Source organism: Balaenoptera physalus (assembly GCF_965194825.1).
Source record: "Balaenoptera physalus genome assembly, chromosome: 16".
Lineage (NCBI taxonomy): Eukaryota > Metazoa > Chordata > Mammalia > Artiodactyla > Balaenopteridae > Balaenoptera > Balaenoptera physalus.
In genome coordinates this window covers 61,397,164-61,416,313 of record NC_138898.1, presented here as the reverse complement: position 1 = coordinate 61,416,313, position 19,150 = coordinate 61,397,164, and the positions used below count along the sequence as shown (strand labels likewise).

General features: G+C 55.1%; 1 protein-coding gene across 14 annotated transcripts; it reads right to left on the bottom strand.

The window, feature by feature from the left end:
* Positions 1-1,759: 1,759 nt before the first annotated feature.
* LOC309645442 (methyltransferase-like protein 22) lies at positions 1,760-18,033 on the bottom strand. Of its 14 annotated transcripts, none has more exons than XM_082430518.1 (13): positions 17,912-17,992; positions 17,201-17,342; positions 16,316-16,461; positions 14,904-15,070; positions 12,942-13,310; positions 8,931-8,971; positions 8,698-8,842; positions 7,152-7,223; positions 5,726-5,779; positions 4,654-4,734; positions 4,371-4,473; positions 3,117-3,285; positions 1,877-2,226 (listed from the first exon to the last, which is right to left on the bottom strand). In XM_082430518.1, exons 4-13 carry the CDS (start codon positions 15,007-15,009, stop codon positions 2,110-2,112), a joined length of 1,257 nt encoding a protein of 418 aa, XP_082286644.1. In that variant the 5' UTR covers positions 15,010-15,070; positions 16,316-16,461; positions 17,201-17,342; positions 17,912-17,992; the 3' UTR covers positions 1,877-2,109. The 14 variants fall into 14 exon arrangements, with proteins under 14 accessions (XP_082286638.1, XP_082286650.1, XP_082286643.1 ...); XM_082430520.1 differs by having other exon boundaries at positions 17,916-17,974; XM_082430515.1 differs by lacking the exons at positions 16,316-16,461; positions 17,201-17,342 and having other exon boundaries at positions 12,942-13,005; positions 13,219-13,310; positions 17,912-18,033.
* Between the last annotated feature and the right edge of the window lie 1,117 nt (positions 18,034-19,150).

Here is a 19,150-nt window from a genome sequence, read left to right as displayed (position 1 = left end):
GCCACACCATGTAGCATGCAGGATATTAGTTCCCCGACAAGGGATCAAACCCGTGCCCCCTGCAATGGAAGCATGGAGTCTTAACCGTTGGACCACTAGGGAAGTCCCAGATTTCTCACATTTAAGATGGGGATACTTCCTCCTCTTGGGGTCTTTGTAAGATTTAGAGATGATGCGTGTAGACTTCCTTCCACTCCCAGAGGGAAGGGCTGGGACTCATTCTCCTGCACTGCTTTCTTGGCAGGTACAGCTGAGGCCCGTTTTTCTTTCCTAAAGTAGCTAATTCTCTTCCAGGTCACGGTTTCTCCACCTTGGCACCACTGACGTTCTGGGTTGGACCATTCTTTGTTGGGGGGGGGCTCCCGTGCAGGACAGGGTATTTAGCAGCTTCCTTGGCCAGTGGCACCCATCTCCTCGAGCGGCGACCACCCAAAATGTTTCCAAACTTTGCCAAATGCCCCTGGAAGCAAAACTGCCCACAGCTGAAAACCACCATCCTAAGCAGTAATTCCTACTAACGATTCATTCAACAATATGTGCCGAGCACCTACTTTGGGCCAGGATCATGTGCCAGGAATATATTGGTATATAAGACAAACAGGGTCCCTGACCTCATGGAGATTTTTCCCTTTTGGAGCCTTAGTCTTCTCAGCTGTTCAATGGGTCTAACCAGGTTGCTGACTTCCTAGAGTTGTTGGGAAAATGAAATGAACTGAGACCTGCAAAAGCCTAGCCCACGGTGTCAGGATAAGCCAATGACCAGGGGTGGGGGGTATGACGGACCTGGGAATCGGGCCTGTGCTTGGGGAGAAGCGACGTGGGCAGGAGCAGCCGAGCTGCAGCTGGAGGGGCAGCAGGGGAAGGGGCATGCGGGCCCTGGTGGAAAGCGGGCAGGAGCAGCGAGACAGGGGAAATGGAGCCTCAGGGAGGGTGGGAGGGACCCTAACTGGAAAGAAGGAGAAGGAGGGAGAGGTGGTGGGAGGGGCATAAAGAGACAAGGTAAAGGGGGAGAGCAAGAAGGAGGGGGTGAGATACAGCAGAGGCATAGACAAAAAGATCAAAAACCAGACGGACAAACACGTGCACAGGTGACGCGTGGCGGAGAGACCGAGGGGACGGGGTGGGGGGAACAAGGCCAGGCTGAGGAAGGGAAACGCCCTGGAGGCAGGTGGCTGTGCGGACCCCGGCCCTAGGCAGCTGCAGGACCCAAAGGAGCGGCTTTTATGTTTGTTCTACGCACACCCGATTTTGGTTACAAAGGGTTAAAACATAAAGCAAGGGCCACCGCCAGAGGCATCCAATCTGGGAGCTCCTGCCTCCTCCTCTGAAGGGGCCCCCAGCAGAGGGACAGGGACGGGGCACACGCAGCGTGGAAGGCAAGGAGGCTTCTGTGCCCCATTTTGCGGGGTGGTACTATGGCAACCGTGAAGATGGTATTGAACTCATTTGTAAGCAGTTAGAAGAAGAGAACATAAAAGACGATGGGTGCAGCCTGGGGCCCCTGCCCCAAGGGAAGCACCTGGGTAAGGTCATCAGCTCCAGCGGAACCAAGCTGAGAACACCGCCCAACTTGACCAAGCAGCTCTCAAACACCCTGCAACACCTACTCCAAGCCGGCAGCACAAAAACCACATGCGACCAAATGGACTCCCAGCCTAGGGCAGTAACGTTCTCTGGCTGCTGCTGGGAAGCAGAAAACCGTATTGGGTCACACAAGGCCCACTTGCCGTATTTTTTAAACAATAAAATCTCAAGCACATTACTTTGTGAGCTTTCAATTTTATTAGAAACATCACAAGAACAGTCAAGAAGCTGTGTCTGTAGACACGACGGGTTCTGTTACTGGTTCCACAAAGACCTTCCAGAGCTCCTGCAGCAAAGAGAGAGGGGGGAGATTCCGAGATGTGCAAATGAGACTTCACAATTTCATAAAGGGACGTAATCAGCAAAAGAGAAGCCCCGAACAAGACGCGAAAAACGGGCAGCGTGAAAGCTACTGCGAGAGCAGGGAGCCTCCCCTGGTGCTTTGTTGCTCGGGGCTGTTCCGTGGAGGAGGAGCTGGATGCTGAGTCCTGGCTCTGATCTGAGAAGCATGAGGCTGCCACACTGTCAAAGGGACCAGAATGGCCACAAGTCGCACACCTTCTCCATTCTGGGAGCCGTGGAGCACGGCTGCTGGATTTTGTGAGGAGCTGATTTCTTGGCTGCGTGATGCTCCTGGGAATGCTGGCAGGTGGAGAAGGTACAAAACACGCCAAGTTCTTAGTGGGAGCCTGGCACCCTCACTGGCAGGAGGGGCCTGGGAAGCTCAGAGGCCGCGGAGCAACGAAGGGAAGGCCCTCCGCGCACATGGAACCGCACACACGAACGAACGCAAGGCCGCGCTTGCTGGCGGGAGGGACTGGAGGGTGAGCTGAGCAGGCCCCTCCTCCTAAGAGCTAGGCCGGGTCTCCAAAGACCCAGACAAAGGGCGGCCGCAGACGAGAGGCCAAGAGAACGAAAGACCTTGGGACTCATACGAATCCAGCTCCTAGGAAGTTTAAGGGATTTTAAAGGGTCTTCTGACTTTCCAGATTCCCCTGTAGTGCTGGTTTTAAAACTGTAACAGGAAGTGATTAACCCCAGCCCTGCCCTTTCCTGGCCAGGACACACCTTGTCTCTCGCTGAGACAGCCGGCACCTAGAGCATGTCATCGGGGTTACTGCTCAGAGGCCTATGTGATGGGACTCCACTTGCCCCGTCAGACGGGCCATCGGCCATCAGGCAAGCCCGCCTAGGCCACGAGGCCACACGCTTTCACAGTGAAGACGTGGCCGTCGGCACTGGGGCTCCTGCATCAAGATCTTCAGCCCAGTCAAGGGCAAACCACACGCAACGCCCCCCCCCCCACCCCCCCCTTCCCCTGGAGTCTGCACTGCCCGCGGCGAGAAGAAGTGCTCTAAGGCCAGGTGACCGCTGGCCAGGCAGGCCTTCCTGGACCTGGAGAGAGCCCAGCGTCGGGGTCAGCGGGGAGAGTGTGGGCCGGGCTGGACCTGGAGGCTGGCTCACGGCCTCCTCCAGCCGACAGCCTCACGCCAGAGCAAGCTGCTCGCGGGCGGGCGGGCGGGCGCACCTACCAGCTGCTGGATGCGCTCGTAGACCAAGAGCTGCGGGAAGGAGACGTCCACCGGCTCCACCGCGAAGCGCAGGCGCCCACCGGTCAGCCCCTCCAGTCGCCGCAGGCATGAGCGGAAGTGGTCGTAGGCCTCGCACGTGACGTCCAGGTGCCGCAGCGTGAAGTTCAGCCTGCGCACAAGCCGCAACACACACACTGCCTGTCACCACCAGAGGCTCTGCTGCTCCCTCCCGTCACGGCGCTGGATTCTAACTGAGCGCCTCCTGCGTGCTGGGCGCCAGTGCGTGGCCTTCCGGCATCTGCAGGAGAGCCTGGGAGGTGGGGCCCGCTATGGCCTCCGCTCAGGTGGGGACTGGGGCTCAGAGAGGGGGAGGCACGTGCCCAAGATCACACCGGAGTGATCGGGTCCACACGTTGCCACTGGTCACGTGGACCCTGAAGGGGGTCCTGGACGTCATCGGTGTAAACAATGCTGCAACAGATGTGTCCATCTGGATGGCTCTGTGCACGGCTGGGATCGCTTCCTCACGGCCGTTCCAGATGCTGAACTGCTGGGTCAATCAGTGTGTTCGCGTGTGTAAAATAGATAGCTAGTGGGAACCTGCTGTACAGCACAGGGAGCTCAGCTCGGTGCTCTGTGACGACCTAGATGGATGGGATGCGGGGGTGGGAGGGAGGTCCAAGAGGGAGGGGATACATGTATACACGTAGCTGATTCACTTTGCTGTACAGCAGAAACTAATGCAACGTTGTAAAGCAATTATACTCCAATAAAAAAAATCAGTGTGTTTGGTTTTATGGCTTTTGCTATATACTCTAAATTGCCTTCAGAAAAGCTGTGGGCTATCACAAGAATTAAAGGAAAATGTGTGTAGTGGGCCCAGCACCGAGTCTATCACAACATGGTCACTCCATCAACAAGAGCCCTAACGTTTCAGGACAACCGGGCGGAAACGCCCTGGAGGGGCTCTGACTGTGTCAGGGCAAGGGCAGAGGCCCGGGGTGCAGAGTGGACATGCGTCTGGGCTCTGGCACACTCACTGCCCAGCCACGGCCTGGACGGGTCCCTGACGCCTCAGCCCTCCTCCCGTCGGCTGTGCGATGGGGATGGCAGTGCCTACACATGGGGATGGTGAGCCGATTAAACGAGGCCACGTGTGTAAAGGCCTGGCAGGCCCGGCCACGGCAGGTGCTGGATGAGCAAGTGATGAGGACGCATCTGGAAGGTGAGAGTCTGGCCCCGCGAGGCGCTCACCTCTTTTCCACAGAGAGGATGGCGGTGGAGGCGTTCTTCAACTTGTGAGCCAGCCGGCACAGTGTTTTAAACAGAGCATCAGTTAGGTCATCGTCGTAAAACACTGTGGGGAAGAAAACAGGCAACTATCAGAGAAAATGATTCCTCCGCGGGCCCCATGGACGGAATCTTTGATAAGCATGAACAGCCACAGAGCTCAGAACGAAAGCGGCACGGAGCCGTGGTGGGAGCCGGCCCGTGACGACACGCGGTGACACTGGCTGTGCCGCGGAGGCGCCCTCACCTTCGGCCGCGAGCAGGATGGTGGTGTGGCCGTACAGGTCGGAGATGTCCTCCTCCGACCAGCTGAAGGGGACCTCGGGATCTGTGAAAGGGGAAGGACACCTTGGGCTCAGCCCTTTCTCTGCGGGCCACCAGCTCTCACCGAGACAGACTGAAAGAAGCTTCAGGAGAAGAAATGGGGTCGGGTAAGCTCGGTGCAGTGGGTGCCACCTGGCAGCCCCGAATCCCAGCGCCTCCGCCACCCACGTGGAAAACTTCAGGGCAGAAGGTGCCCTTTCTGCCAGGGCGGCTACCTTATCCATGCGGGCCTGACCTGCTGACTTGGCCAGTAGCCTGTGCAGAAAATGATCTACACCTCCGTCCATGGCATTCCTGTCCCCGTGGACTTGCTGTGTGACCCCAAGAAAGGTGCTTCACCTCTCTGGGCTGCAGTGTTTGCACTAAAATGGGCATAACAATGCTTCCCTCACCGGACTGTCGGGGAGACCAAAGGACCTCAAGTGGGCTAGGTGCTTGCTAGGTGACAAGCACTCAACAAGCAATGATTTTCCTCACCTGACATCTGACAGGGAAAAGAAAAGTTCTTGTACAAAGAAAGAGCAAAGGTGCAAGTCTGAAACAGTCTGCATAAGAAATTTAGAAATCTCCCCCACCCAGCAGCCCCTGAACCCCTGGGGAGTCCCCTGCTGTAGGCAGAGGATGGGTGCTAAGCGGGAGGCTGCTTCCTGGCAGGCAAACGGTCTAGGCCCTGCAGTCCCAGACTTGGGTTCACACCCTGACCTGCCAGGTACCTGTGACCCTGGGCAGGCACTGAGCCTCTCTGAGCATCAGTCTTCCCCGGAATTAGGGACTATAGGACCGACAGTGATACTGTGAGTCTGAATGACAGAATGAGTGTAGGGTGCCTGGCATGCAGCACCAAGAATGACATGCAGCACCAAGAATGGCAGCTGTCACTCATCAGCCAACGGAGCTAGGACTCTGCTGGGCGGTCAAGGCCACAGGGCTGATGGCCTGGGGGCAGCACAAGGAACCACTGAATCAAGTGGGACACGAGAGAGGAGGCCACGCACCTGTGCACAGGTCGTCTTTCAGCCAGTCCAGTTCCTTGACCTTAATCACACCACCTGTGAAACAAACACAAGCGGAACTCCCCAAACTCTGAACACAGTTGGGAAAGAAGATAAAACTTCCCACTACACACCAAGATCCATCCATCCCACATTTTTTGAGTGCTAAGCATCAGGCCCGGTGTCGGCCCAGGGAGCAGAGATTCATGAGGTACGTCCCTGTCCTAGGACACCGGCAGGGAGCAGACACTGATATGAAAAGGAATGCCAGGTGCACGGGAGGAGAGGGCTCTCGTGTCGATGGGTGTCAGGGAAGGCTTTGAGGAGAAGGCACTTCACACCTTCTCCTTCCTTCCAGGCCTGCTGACGGCCTGCTGTGCCCTGGGCATTCAACAAATGTGACACATGGGATCAGACAGGGCCCTGCCCTCACGGAGCGTGTGGTCTAGTGGGGCGGCAGATGCCAATCAACTAGTCCCACAAACAAATGTCAAAATACCATGGTTCAAGGTGTAAGGAGAGTCTGTAAGGGAACTGTGATCTTGCCTGGAGGTCTGAGCACGATTAGGAACAGACAGGAGGAAGAGGGGAGGAAACAGGCAGGATGAGAGAGCAGAGCAAAGGCCCCAGGGGATGGAGCCTCCAGCAAGGCCAGGATGGCTCGAGCGGAGGGAGCCACTGTGGGGAAGGGGCTGCCGACGGGCAAGGGCCAGGCCCCACGGGGTCCGGACAAGCCAAGGAGTTGGGTCTCTACTCCGAGAGCAATGAGAAACCTCTGAGGGGTCTGAAGCCCGTGGGGCCAGATGAGTTGGAGTTGGAAGTGCCCCAGCTCGCTCGGAGCAGGAGGCCTGGGCAGGCAGCTCCTCCATCACGGCAGCTTACTCCTGCGGCGGGGCAGGAACCTGATGGTCAGGCCGACGGGGCGGGGGCGCTCTGGGCAGAGGGAAGGGCATGTGAAGGGAGCCCGTGGCTCGCTGGATGCAGGGCTGGACAGCGGGGCTGCCAGGACAGGAGACAGGAAAAGCCGGCCAGGGCCAGACCAGGAGGTCCGGAGCCAGAGGAAGAGCTCAGACTTCACCCCCAGAAGCTGCTCAGCGGGGAGTGAAGGGGTCAGGCTGCATCTTAGAAAGGTCACTCTGGATGCTTGGGCAGGTCAGACAGGAGCTGGGGAGACCAGGTAGGGCCCTGCCACCTGCAGGGAGGAAAGAGCTGAGGTAGGACGTGGCTGTGGGCGTGGGAAGAGATGAGGCGAGGACAGAGCCGTCAAGCACCTGAAGTGACGCGAAGCCGAGACGTCCGCTCCTTCCACTCGCTGGGGTGTCTAGGGATGCAGGGAGAACCCCGCCTCCCAGTGTCGTGGTTCTGGGTGTCTCTCCCACCTGCAAAACAGGGAAACCTCCCTCCCAGGAGGGGACCTGCTGGGCCTCACCTCCAGTGGCAGTCAGGTGGCTGTTAAGGGCAATGTTTCGCTGGCACATGGCCAAGAGATCTGCACCGACATCTGGAAGGACAGAAGGGCAAGCCGTAAGGTGCCAGTTGTGACGACACTTTTATCTCTGTGCTTCTGCCTGGAGAGAGCTGGTACCAACAGCACGGCTGCAGAAACGTGCAAAATTGAAACGAAAGTTTCTCCTGTGTGTTTTACACTAAAATGAAATATGTTCACCTTAAGGCTCTTTCTAATGATCTCTGCCTTAAGTCAGAGAAGACTGTCCTTGTGGGGACAGACTCTGCATTCCAGGGAAGGGTGAGAACTCCCAGCATCTCTAGAGCACATGACACATGCACACACTTCCCGAATCCATCCTCCATATTTCTAATGACCCTGAGCTGGTGTCACGGTCCCGTCACAGGCGAAGTGGCTCAGGCAGTCACGTGGCTGGGCAGAGCCAGGGCTGGGATTTGAACCCAGGTGTCTCTGACTCCAACAAGCCTCGCTCTTTGACACCCCAGAAAACTGACCGGAGCCAGGAGGGCGTTTGGATGTGATCGGTGGAGACAGAGCACATTCAGGCAGGCTGGAGGCAGGCACCCTGGTGCCTGACTCATTGTCCTGCCATCACGTCTCCCGAGCCACCTGCTGCTCTGATGAGATGGGGGTTCCTGTCACTTGAGCAGACCTGAGTTGTAGCACAGTGTATCCTTGACGGCAGTGGAGGCAATGCTTTGCCAAAATTAACTTCCCATTAGGAGAGCGTGCATGTGGAGGGTACAGGGGGTCTTGTGAGTGGCATTCGCCCGCCCACTGCAGACTTCCCGGGACCGGACCATCGTTTCCACCCCAGGGACCATGCAGAGCCGGGTGTGTGTGTGTGTGTGGGCCTCTCTGCTCACCGAAGGGCCACACCTGTCCCTTCTCCTGGGCCACTGGGTAAAGAGAATACTGATGTATGTGCCTGACAACACAGGACTGGGTCAGCAGTTTTTAAGCCTTTATGGTACTTTTTGTCAAAACAGATCTTGTGTGGGATTCTAACATGCCAAGCACATATGAGAGGAGCAGCGATGGCTGAGTGGGGGTGGGAGACCCAGAGCCCTGGGGCTGCCCCCGCCCTCCACCCCTTGGCCAGCCCCCGAGGGAGCCCACAGAACCCTGCTCCACAGAAAACAGCCTGAGCCCCCCACATGATGAGAGGCACCATGCTGTGAGCCAGCGGCCATGTATGTGACCTTCGCCCAGCCACCTGACCTCAGTCTTACCCTGCCCACTTGGATGGAGGGGATGGTGACAGGCTCCCCGGTGAATGCCCAGGGTCACTGTGAGGTTAAAGGCGCTGATGCTCATGAAAAGGCTCTACTAACTGGAAATGTGCTGCCAGGATGCAAGCTCTCTTCCTCTCCAGTAAATCTCTCTCAAGGGTAAGACAACTTGATTAGATGCTGTTGTGAGGCAGTCTCCCCCTTCACTGTCCATCTAGTCAGCACGCGCTCCGTGAAGAGCCCACTCCCCCTCAGCCTGAGACGGCGGGCGTTACCTGTACAGTAGACGGTCTGCGCCACGGTGGCCGCGAGGATGCTGGCCAGCCCGGTGCCCGCCCCGAGCTCCAACACTGTGCGACCCCGGAAGAGGTCCCGCTGGGACAGGATGTAGTCCGCCAGGAGCAGGGCGCCCCGCCACACCTGGAGGGGAGAGGGACCAGGAACAAAGGTGGCCTGCGGCTCCCGAGAGACCCTTCAGGGCCGTGGGAAGCGGACGGGACCTACCCACCTGCTTGCCAACATCCTCCAGGGGGGTGGCCATGGTGTGCTCTGGACCGGATGGAAACCGAGAGAGAAAGGGCCACCGTGAAAATGGGGATGGAAAGAACACAGACAGACGGGGTGCGGGGGAGGCAGCAGAAACACAGACCAGGCTACAGTCAGGAGGGGGCGTGTGAGCGTCACTCTCATTCAGATCCCTGGGTCTCTCTGCCCGCAGCCCGGAGACTCGGGTCACAGGAGGACTTGGCCCAACTTAATCAAACATACACACCCCACACTCCACTTTTTTATGTTCAGTAAACGCACGTTACGATCATAATATATTTATGTTCTTTTGATCAACTGTATGGGAATAATAATCACAACTCATTCCAAAATATTTTCTGACGCTCAGAACCACACTAGAAAGTCAACAAAATAAGTTTCAGATTATATCCTTTTTAGATGAAAAATAAGTATGTTAGGAAGTATCCTCAAGCACAAAATACATTAGGACAAAATCTGGTGCTGGTTGTTGGGGGGAGGTGGAGAACAGAACTATGAGATCAAGGAGAAAAGGGAATGAGGGCAAACGTTTTTCCTGTTAAATAAGAACCGGCTCTCGTATCTTTAAGCAAGATGGTGACGGCCATCAAAGCACCACGACACACGCACGGCAGGGAAGCTTCACAGGCTTGTCAGACTAGATCACATCAAAGCCCAGGCTCACATCAAACCAGGAGCAGGGAGTCGGGTTGGGGGGACAGCAAGGCTGAAGGGGTGTGTGTGTGTCTGTGTGAGTACGTGTGCACGTGCGTGAGAGAAGAGGCCTCCTCGCTTTCCAGCCCTGCTCTGGACCCTCAGCGTCAGCTCCCCCCATCCCGCCCACCCCTCTTCCCCAGTCTCTGCAGCCCACGGCGCACTGTCCCTGGCCCACTGGCCCCTGGCTGGGGCTCACGTCTCCCCTCCTCCCATCTTTCTTTGTCTCCTTCCAGTTTGCCTGGCTGAGCCAGGGGCACCCTCCCACGGGGATCTCGGTCATCTACGCTTGGCCTTTTCTCTGAGGGGGCCCGTGGACTTAAGTTTTGCCTCCAGCTGCATTTAAGGGGTGCCAGCCTCCCTTGAGTGAGAACATGGGCTGAGCTCAGGAAGACCTGCATGTGACCCAGGCTCAGTCACGCAGTCTGGCCGGTGGCGTGAGTCACTGAACTTCTCAGCACCAGAGCCACAGTTTGCTCCTTTACAAGATACAGAAATAACATCACCTCATTCATGGGCTCAATGGCCTCCCTAACCAGGGTCAAGGGCAAGGAGCTCCTGCCCCAGGGGAAAGTCACACTTTATATTTAAACAATTCCAGTGGTGTCTTAAGAACATAAAAGCCCAACCTGAGGAACACACGAGAAACTCCAGGGTTAGCAAATGGGGTTAGACAGACAGTCTTAGTATCTGAGCTGTACCCTGCCCCTACCAGGACGGTCTCTAGACCTGCAGGAACCCAGACTCTCCTCCTCAGCCCATCTCCCTCCTCCACACTCAGATCAGTCCCCTGGAATGAAAGCTGACAGCAGCTCACGTTTCTTGAGCACCTACTATGCACCAAGCACTGTGTTAAGAACTCTACGTGTGCCATCTCTCTCAGTTCCTCACAACCAGAGGAGATTACACCCATTTTACTAACAAGAAAACTGAACTCTGAGAGGTTAAAGTACTTGCACAAGTCACAGGCCAATGGAAAAGGCACGTGACTCAGGATCCCACAGCCCAAGTTCTAGCCTTGCCTGAGTTCTCTTTGCGTCCCAGTTTATCTATAAAATGGGGGAAATGATCATAATGTACTTTGAACCTTGGGTCTCTGGATTCCTAGCAAGTCCGTGGATAAACTTTAGATTTTTGACAATCCTCTGAAGTAGCCTGGAAAACACATTCTCCTCCCGCTAAGGGAATTTGATTTTAATCAGTTTCTCAAATGGGCCTATAACCTTAAAAAAAGGCTTGGCTTACGAATGCGAGGAACAGGGTAGCCAGGGGAGGGACACCTGCTTAGCACCTGCTCTGCACCAGGTCCCGCAGGAGCACTTACTGGGCAGTATTTATGAAATCACCACCAAAACCCAGGGAGGGCAGCTTCCCCGACCCCTTTCATAGGTCCAAAAACTTGAGGCTCTGGGTGGGCAGGATACTTGTCCGGGGTCCCCTGGCTTGTGAGGGGTGGAGGAGCTCTACAGGATCCTAAGACCAGGACCCCTTCCCTTGTGTCACATTTTACAGATGTGAGTGTACAGCTGCGGATGGAATAATTAGGAGTTACTGCTTAAGCTCAGGTATTAAATGACCTTTCTATTCTCCTCCCTCAGGGCAAGTAGGGACCAAGTGACAGTGAGCTGAAAAGGAGGGTGAACTTCCAGGCGCTGTGAGACGGGGCTTCACAGCCAGGCGGAGCTGGCGGCACACTGACCCTACCCTGCCCTGTGGGACTTTGCTCTCAGCTTGCAGGATGGGAACCTCCCGGAACATTAAATATGCGCCCTGGAGGCCAAACAGCTGGCTGGGAAGTCTGTTGCTCCCCTCCACAGGGAGGCCAGTTAAGTGAGGGCTGAGGGAAAGGAGCAGTCATCGACCCCCAAGAATAAAACTTTCCAATGTTCTGATCACGTGACATGGGTAAGAAACATGGGCTGTGGTGTCAGACGGACCTGAGTGTGAGTCAAGGCTCTGCCACTGACTAGCTGTGTGATCTTGGGCAAGTTCCTCAACCTCTCTGAGCCTCAGTTCCCTCCTCTGTGACATGGGAATACTCATCCCTGGAAAGGCCATGAGGACCAGAGGTAATCCACAGAAAACAGAGTAGGGCCCCCACCAGGGTGGTCTAGAACCAGCCTGCTTGGTACCCAGCAGGCACTCGGTAACCATCTGCTGAACGGATGACCGCATGGCTATCAGAGCTGCTGTTCCGTCTGCGTTTCTGAGAGCGCCCAGTGGACCCCATGTGCGCAACCCAGGCCTTTACCTGGGACCTCAGGCACCATCCAGGACCCTGCATCTCAGTGAACAGACTCACATCAGAGCAGTGCTGGGGATGGCCAGAGCCCTGGCTGTGGAGATGGATCAGGCGGACTCAGAACCTTCCTCCCTGCCCCCGAACTGCACGGCCTTGGGCTCGTCACTTCCTCATTTGTAGGACCCCTCAGAGAGGCTGAGAAGACTATGTATGTGAGGTGATGAAGGTAAACATCAAAGCACAGCAGGTGCCTCATCGTCGCTGGCTTCCTGCCCCTACAAGGACAAGGACGCTCTGGGCCCTGCCTGAGTGCCTGCTGAAACCTCCTTCCACCCCACCTCTCCTGTCACTGCATCCCTGCCTCCTCCCATCCCCCACACCCCCAGCTTCTAGCTCCCAGCTCCCAGCCCATCTGCTGGGCCCACACACTCCTCCAGGTTAACTTTGGATCTCCCTCCCCCTCTGCCCTGCTCCAGCTCCAGAATCTGCCATGGCTCCCTGCTGCGGGCTCCTGCGGGCCAAATCTTCCACAAACAACCCCGACCCACACCCTGGCATGCTACGTAGGATCAGAGTACTGATGCAGGAGGCAGCAGCAGTGAAGCTTCTGGAGCAGGTGACGGCCAAGCTGGGGCTTGTACAATCAGGAATGTGTTAGGGAGCGAGCCCTCTGGGAAGGAGGCAGAAGCAGAGGTGCGCGGGGAGAACGCGCACGGAGGGTGAGTGGGTGAGGGTGGTGTGAGTTGAGGCTGGAGAGGAGGGCAGAGCCACCTCACACAGGGGCCCCGGCGCTATGCTGAGCATGTGTGTCCTGAGGGCAATGGGGAGCCACCGAAGAGTCTGGAGCAGGAGGGTGACCCGACAGCACTTTGACAAGCTCCCCTGCTGCCAGCGGCACTACTGGAGCCCAGTGTCTGGACGCCGGTTCTGCTAACCTGTCCTGCCCTGAGATGCCTGGACGGGCCCGCGCTCAGCAGCCTTGTGCCCTGATTGACGCTGTGGCACTGCCTGGAGGCAGGTGAGCAGCCCTTTATTTACCTATTTTGATGACATCGTAGGGGCTACTCTCTTGTGCTTCGTCTCCCAGGACGTCATCTTCCTCCTGCGTTAGAATCATGGGATGTACCTTGTCTCTCGGAGGCCCCGAGGGCTCGGAGGGAGAGGCAGCCCGTGGTCTTCTCACAACGTCCAAGTCCCCATCCTCGTCCAGCTGAGCTGCCACCTCCTCCTGGCTGGTGGCATCAGCCCCAGCCTGGAGGGAGACCCCCTCACTGCTGCAGCCACTCCCCGGAGGGGACCTGGCAGGAGGAGTCACCTCTGCGGGATGGGCTCTGTGATTGCCACCCTCAGCCCCCGAGTCTGTCTGAGAGGCTTGGTTCCACAGAAGCTTGAACTGGGACAGGAAGACTGAAAGGCAAGACAAAACACAAAAGCAGAGTATTTCCAAACCGTCTCCTTTTCTAGTTCCCTTCCTCAATTTCCACCTGGGAAGAGTTTTAAAGGCCAGGTGAAAAAAAACAAAACAAAAAAAAGGACAAGGACCTACTGTATAGCACAGGGAACTATATTCAATATCCAGTAAATAAACCATAATGGAAAAGAAAAAAAAAGAAAGGCGAGGTGGAAATATCATAAAACCGGCAGAAAAGGTCTGTTTGATTCGGCTGTGATGCTGCAGCCTCCAGAGCAGCCCCCGTCGGATGAGCACCTACACTGCAGGCACTCGGCTCACAAGAGCTCATTTACCCTTTACAGTGGCTACGAAAGTGGCAGTGTCCCTCTATTTTATTTATTTGTTGTTTAAAAATTTTTTTGGCTGCGCCACACGGCCTACAGGATTTTGGTTCCTGACCAGGGATGGGACCCACGCCCCCTGTAGTGGAAGCGCGGTGTCTTAGACACGAGACCACCAGGGAAGTCCCAGTGTCACTCTGTCTTACAGATGTGGAGGCTGGGGCTCAGAGGTTACGTGAGCTGACCAAGGTCACACAGCTGTGGGTGTGGCTGAGGCGGGATTCACACCCAGGCTACTCAACCCCTGCGCTTCTGCCCTCCTCACCGCACTGTTCAGCCTTAAGCTTGGAAGTGAGGACAAGGATACTGTGTCCCTCACCACCTGGTGGCCAGAAAGTCACTGGGACAGGCTTTGGTAAGAGCATGGGTGCCAGGAGAGTTGGGCTGGAGGCAGGGGGTGTCCTGGGCCAGAGTCCTCCACGTCCCCCGACTGTCTGACCCTGGGGCAACTCGCTTATCTGTTCTGAGCCTCAGTTTCCTGAATCCAGGAATCCAAACTGGGACACGAGGGAAAGGGGAGTTATGAACTGCACCAGAACAAGCAAATACAACAGAGTGATCAGAGCTGGGGAAGGTGGCCAGGGAGGGAAGAACGTTCTAGGCAGAGCGAAAAGCAAGAGCAAAGGTGCTCAGAGAGGAAGGTACATGCAGCGTGTGAGGGGCGGAAAGGAGCAGACAGTGGCCGCTGAGCAGCGAGGGCGGGAGAGAGAAGTGTGGACACACGGGCAGGGGCTGGGTGGGGCTGGGCCTCGCAGGCCAAGGTGAGGGCTCTGATTTCCTTCTAAGAGCAAGGGAAGCCACTGGAGGGTCTAAATCAGGGCGGTGGTGTGATTTGCATTTTTCACAGGACCCCCTGGGCTGCTGGGGAGAGGAGTGAGGGAGTGTGTGCAGGAGAAAAAGCAGGGAGCCCTGGTGGGAGGAGTCAGCGGGGGGTAGGGGCAGTGGGCTGGGGGAGTCCCCGGGCCCCGACTCCCCCACTGGCCCGCGGGCTCCCCCAGGGCAGAGCTCGACTCATTCCCTCTGCGTTCCCGGCATCACGTCCAGGTCTGGCACAGAGCAGGCGCTCGGGAAAGCACAGGGGTTTGCTCAGTGAAACAAGGGCACTTAAGAAGTGGTGTGAGGATAAGCTAAACGATCCAGTCTTCCCAGTCCTTTCTGTGAGAAAGCAGGAAACACAGTGGGCCCGCTGGGGCGCAGGGACCTTACCGGGCTGCCCCGTGCCACTCAGCCGCACCATGAGGTGTCTCTGGTTCGGGGTGTGGAGGTGGACGTCTGACAGCACGGTGTCGCTTTTGAAGGTGATCTCGTCCATGGCGGGGGCGGGAGACGGCAACCATGGCCTGGGCTCCCCACCAACCGTGGGACAGCAGCACCTGAGAGGCGAGAGCAAGTCCTCAGGACAGCAGGTCCCAGAGGGGAACAGTGTAAACGACCCCAGCCAGGCGGCAGAGAGCTCCCTTTTCAATCCTCTTAATTCTTCCTGAAGGAGAAAGTCTCAGAGCCTTGGCAAGGGAACAGAATCCAACTAGAACTGTTATTTTGTTTTGCACTGTGTTCATTTTCATAGTAATCGTTTATTTATGGCAAGAGATCTACATTTCCATTTATACTGATAAAGTTTTCCTTCCCTTTTTTATTTTTTCCATTTTTTTTATTATGAAAATTTTCCAATAGCAAGTTGAGGGCATAGCATAATAAACAGCCATATACCCACTGCTTAGATTCCATGATCATTAATGCTTTTTCACATGATCAATCAATCCATCTATCTAGGTTTTTCTCCCCTGAACTGAGCACCTTCTAGACATCACACCATTTAACCCCTAAATAATTCTTCAGCGTCTGTCTCCTAAGAACATGCTCTTACATAACCATAAGACCATTAGCAGACCTAAAACAATGAACGATTCCCTTATAACATTTAAAACCCAGTTCATGGTCAATTTTCTCCATTTGACACCCAAATGTCTTTTGCAGCTAGTTTTTCCTAAACCAGTATTCAATCACAATTTATGCTTTGCGTTTAGAAGCTGTTTTCCCTATAACCTTTTTCTTCTAGAAGTTGGCCCCAGCCGCCCATATATCATTTGTTTTTAAACCTTCTTTTTAAATTAAAAAAAAAAAGTGAGTGGATTTAAAGGAAAAGCAACTAAGGGAATCACTGTACAGGTGATATACAGATATGAAAAAATTATGAAGGCGACACAGCAATAACTAAAATTTGGAAAACCATGCTGGAGGCAAGGTGGTCAAAAACAGGAAGGCTTTCCCTCCATCCAAATGTTCCACCTCATCAAAAAGCATTAAACAGCAGCAGCTGCGTGCAGACAGCGCCTTGAGCTGTGATGCTGGGCAGAGCAGGTATAAACCCAGTCTCCTACCTCCTTGCTACATGACCTTGAGAAAATGACTCCACCTCTCTGGACCCGTTTCTTCAGCTACATTCTCACCTTGCAGGGTTGGCGGTAGGTGGGGGTGTGGGGGGAGATATGTGGGGGGAGGGTGTTAAGTGCTGAGCAGAGTCTTTGGTCCGCAGCAATTGTTAATAAATCCTTGGTTTCAGATGTTTGACCCAAACCTGCCCACAATCCCTGACCTCCTACAGGAACTGTTCCTACCTGGGTAGGTGTGTGCACTACGTGTGTGCCCCACGCATGTCATGAGACCTCTCGGGCCTCCGTTTCTTCAACTGGAAAATGGGATCGTCATAACCCAGGCTGTCCACAATCTGAGTCCACATAACTGGAGTGCCTACATTTAAGTACTTTCCATGGGGAAGCAAAAGTTGTACCAACACAAACATTTTTATAAAAGAGTCGCCCCTTGCTGGCTGGCTTTCCTATCTAACGCTATAAGGCAGCACAAAGCAAGTGGGTTGTGAAGTGAGGCTGTGAATCTGGCAAAGGGATGCAGGATTTCATGGTGTCAATGAAAGCAATGGAGAAGAAATGCTCGACCCTCAGGCAAAAGTCATCAACCAATGAGGACTGGAAAAATTAGGATGGATCCAGGAAGAGGATCTAGTCTAAGTACAGCTTAGACCTACCATGACCAATCGTTTTAAAGACAGATCTGGCTCTCCTGGGACTGAAAAAGGTCCTGGGGGAAAAGATTGCAACCGCATACCAAATACTACTAAATACAGAGAAAAGCCAGACCCATATTCTTAATTTCTAGTTGAAATTTCAATTTTAAAATCCAACCTGCACAGGTCTCCCAGGAAACGCACTCTACAATGGAGTACTAGGTTAAGTGGATTCCCTTTAAGGGGCTTTTCCTAGAACCAGATCTCTGGGAATGCAGAGGCACTTTGTACCTGTCTCAGGGTCTGTGTGAGGATTAAATGAGACAATGATCACTTTCAGGGTTCAGGACATAGTAAGTGCTCAATAAATGCCAATAGGAAATATTATCATTATAGTGGTGATAAGAATAATTATTAAATGATGTGCTGGAAGATGGAATAAGGCAATAGTTTCTCTATTTAGGAATAGCTGACTCACAGTCTCTGTCTGGGAATGCTGGGGCTGGATGGGCTTCAGTCCCCTCTTCTCACTGGGGAGGAGGGAAAGGACACCCCGACTGCAGATGGGACCTCTGCTTCCTCCTTTGGGCAGCTGACAAGTGTCCTTGGCTCCTCTAAGGCTGTGGGGGCCAGACGCAGACGCTGTCATCCTAACCCTGTCAGGAGTGCCCACTAAAAGCAGTTTGCTGGGATCTGGGGGTTGAAATGCCTCCCCGCCTCCCAGGCTTTCTCTCTGCCAGGTGTCATAAGGTCATCAACAATCAGGAAGTAGGCGCGATTCTGGAACCGAGGCCCGGGTCTGTGGGGCAAAGACTTGGCCCTGGCCGCGGCGCGGAGCCGCAGTCAGGGGCTCCACGGTCCTCGGCCCTCGGGGCTCTTCGTTCTCTCTGTCTTGCCGCCTCCCTGAACTCCAACTGGCGAGCTAAGCATTGCCCTCTCAAACTGCAGTCACAGCTCGGGCATCACCCTCCCTTCCTAATCCAAAACCGAGGGGGCTGCGTGGACCCCGAACGGAAACCCAGAGGAAGGCATGGACTCCTTCTCCCAACACCCTCGCTTCGAAGGGGAAACTAAGGCTGAGTGGGGACTTAGGCTTCAGGCCCGTGGGAGTCCGCACTTCAAGGCCAGGCTCGGTGCCAGGAGGCTCCCTGCACCCTTCCGCGTGCCGCCGCCTCTCCCACGGGCTTACCCACCGCCGACCGCTGCCTGAAGTCCCAACCGAGCCCCTCACCACGGTGCGCAAGCCGCCGTCATTGCAGGCAGCCTGCGCAGGCGCAGCCCCACCCGTACGCGTGCGTCCCTCCTTGTCGCCCGTGACCACGCCTACCTGCCGAATCGCGCATGCGTGCCAGCCTCGCTGGCAGCCTGGTGCAGCCCTGAGGAGGTGAGTTTCGCACTTGCACAGGTTTGCTCGCACCTGCACAGGTTTGCTCTCACCTGCACAAGTTTGCTCTCACCTGCCCGGGTTTGATGGGGTGGCCGGCCTGGGTGGGACGGGTCTGCGAGAGGGGGGCCGTTAGGTCGCCCCAGGTCACCCAGCTAAGTGGCAAGGCTTGGATTCGAACCCGGGTAATAGGGCTCTAGAGCCTGTGCTGTTAACCAGCACACTAGCTATATATTAATTATCGTTATCCTTGCTCTTAGTACTCATTAACATAATAGCTGGTCCTCGTTTCATTCATTCATCCACTCGTCAAGTCTCAACACCAGGCGAATGAAGAACCGCAGGTTAAGTAGCGTCTAACAGGAAATGAAATCTGATACAACTGTTGCACTTCAAGTAAGCTTCCAAGCACATAGGACCACAGATGTAAAATGTGCACACATTTACATGCACATACGGAGGGTCAACATCAGTTTCATGGATAAAACATGAGGGGGTGGTTAATAGGGTGACCAAGCAACATAAATAAGTGTTTTTAAAGGAAACAGATTGTTTCCTGAACTCCCCAGGACAGTGCAGGGGGAGCCGGCTGGGCATCTTGGGACCCCGTTTTAGTCTTGGTTGGGTTGTTCCCAGGGGATGTCTGGGTGCTAGGAGGGCACCGAGGAAGGTGGTGTAGACACCTCTGGGTTTTTTGTCTAAAAGCTTGTGAGAATAAAGCAGGCAGAGCCATCTTTTAAAAACAAAAGTCAGATTACGTCCTTCCTCTGTTCAAACCCTCGGAGGCCCCCACCTTGGACAGAAGGAATTCAGTATTCTCACAGTCATCCCCTCCCCATCTCATACCCGACTCTGCTCCCTCCTATTCACCCGGGAGGCTTCTCTCCAGGACACCCACCTGCCTTGTCCCATTCCCTCATCTCCTTCTGGCCTGTGCTCAGGCATCATCCTCTTCTCAGTGCGATCTTCCCAGACCATCCTATTTAAAATAACCACTTCTCGGAGAATTCCCTGGTGGTCTAGTGGTTTGGACTCTGCGCTTCC

What these genes read in the sequence shown, in the direction of transcription:
- LOC309645442 (XM_082430512.1), bottom strand. Translation starts at nt 15,009, where the DNA reads ATGGACGAGATCACCTTCAAAAGCGACACCGTGCTGTCAGACGTCCAC. An exon ending in TGGAGGATGTTGGCAAGCAG is followed by an intron (nt 8,843 to 8,930) that starts GTGGGTAGGTCC and finishes TCTCCCCTCCAG; the next exon opens with GTGTGGCGGGGCGCCCTGCT. An exon ending in ACGAGCGCATCCAGCAGCTG is followed by an intron (nt 2,227 to 3,116) that starts GTAGGTGCGCCC and finishes TCCACCTGCCAG; the next exon opens with CATTCCCAGGAGCATCACGC.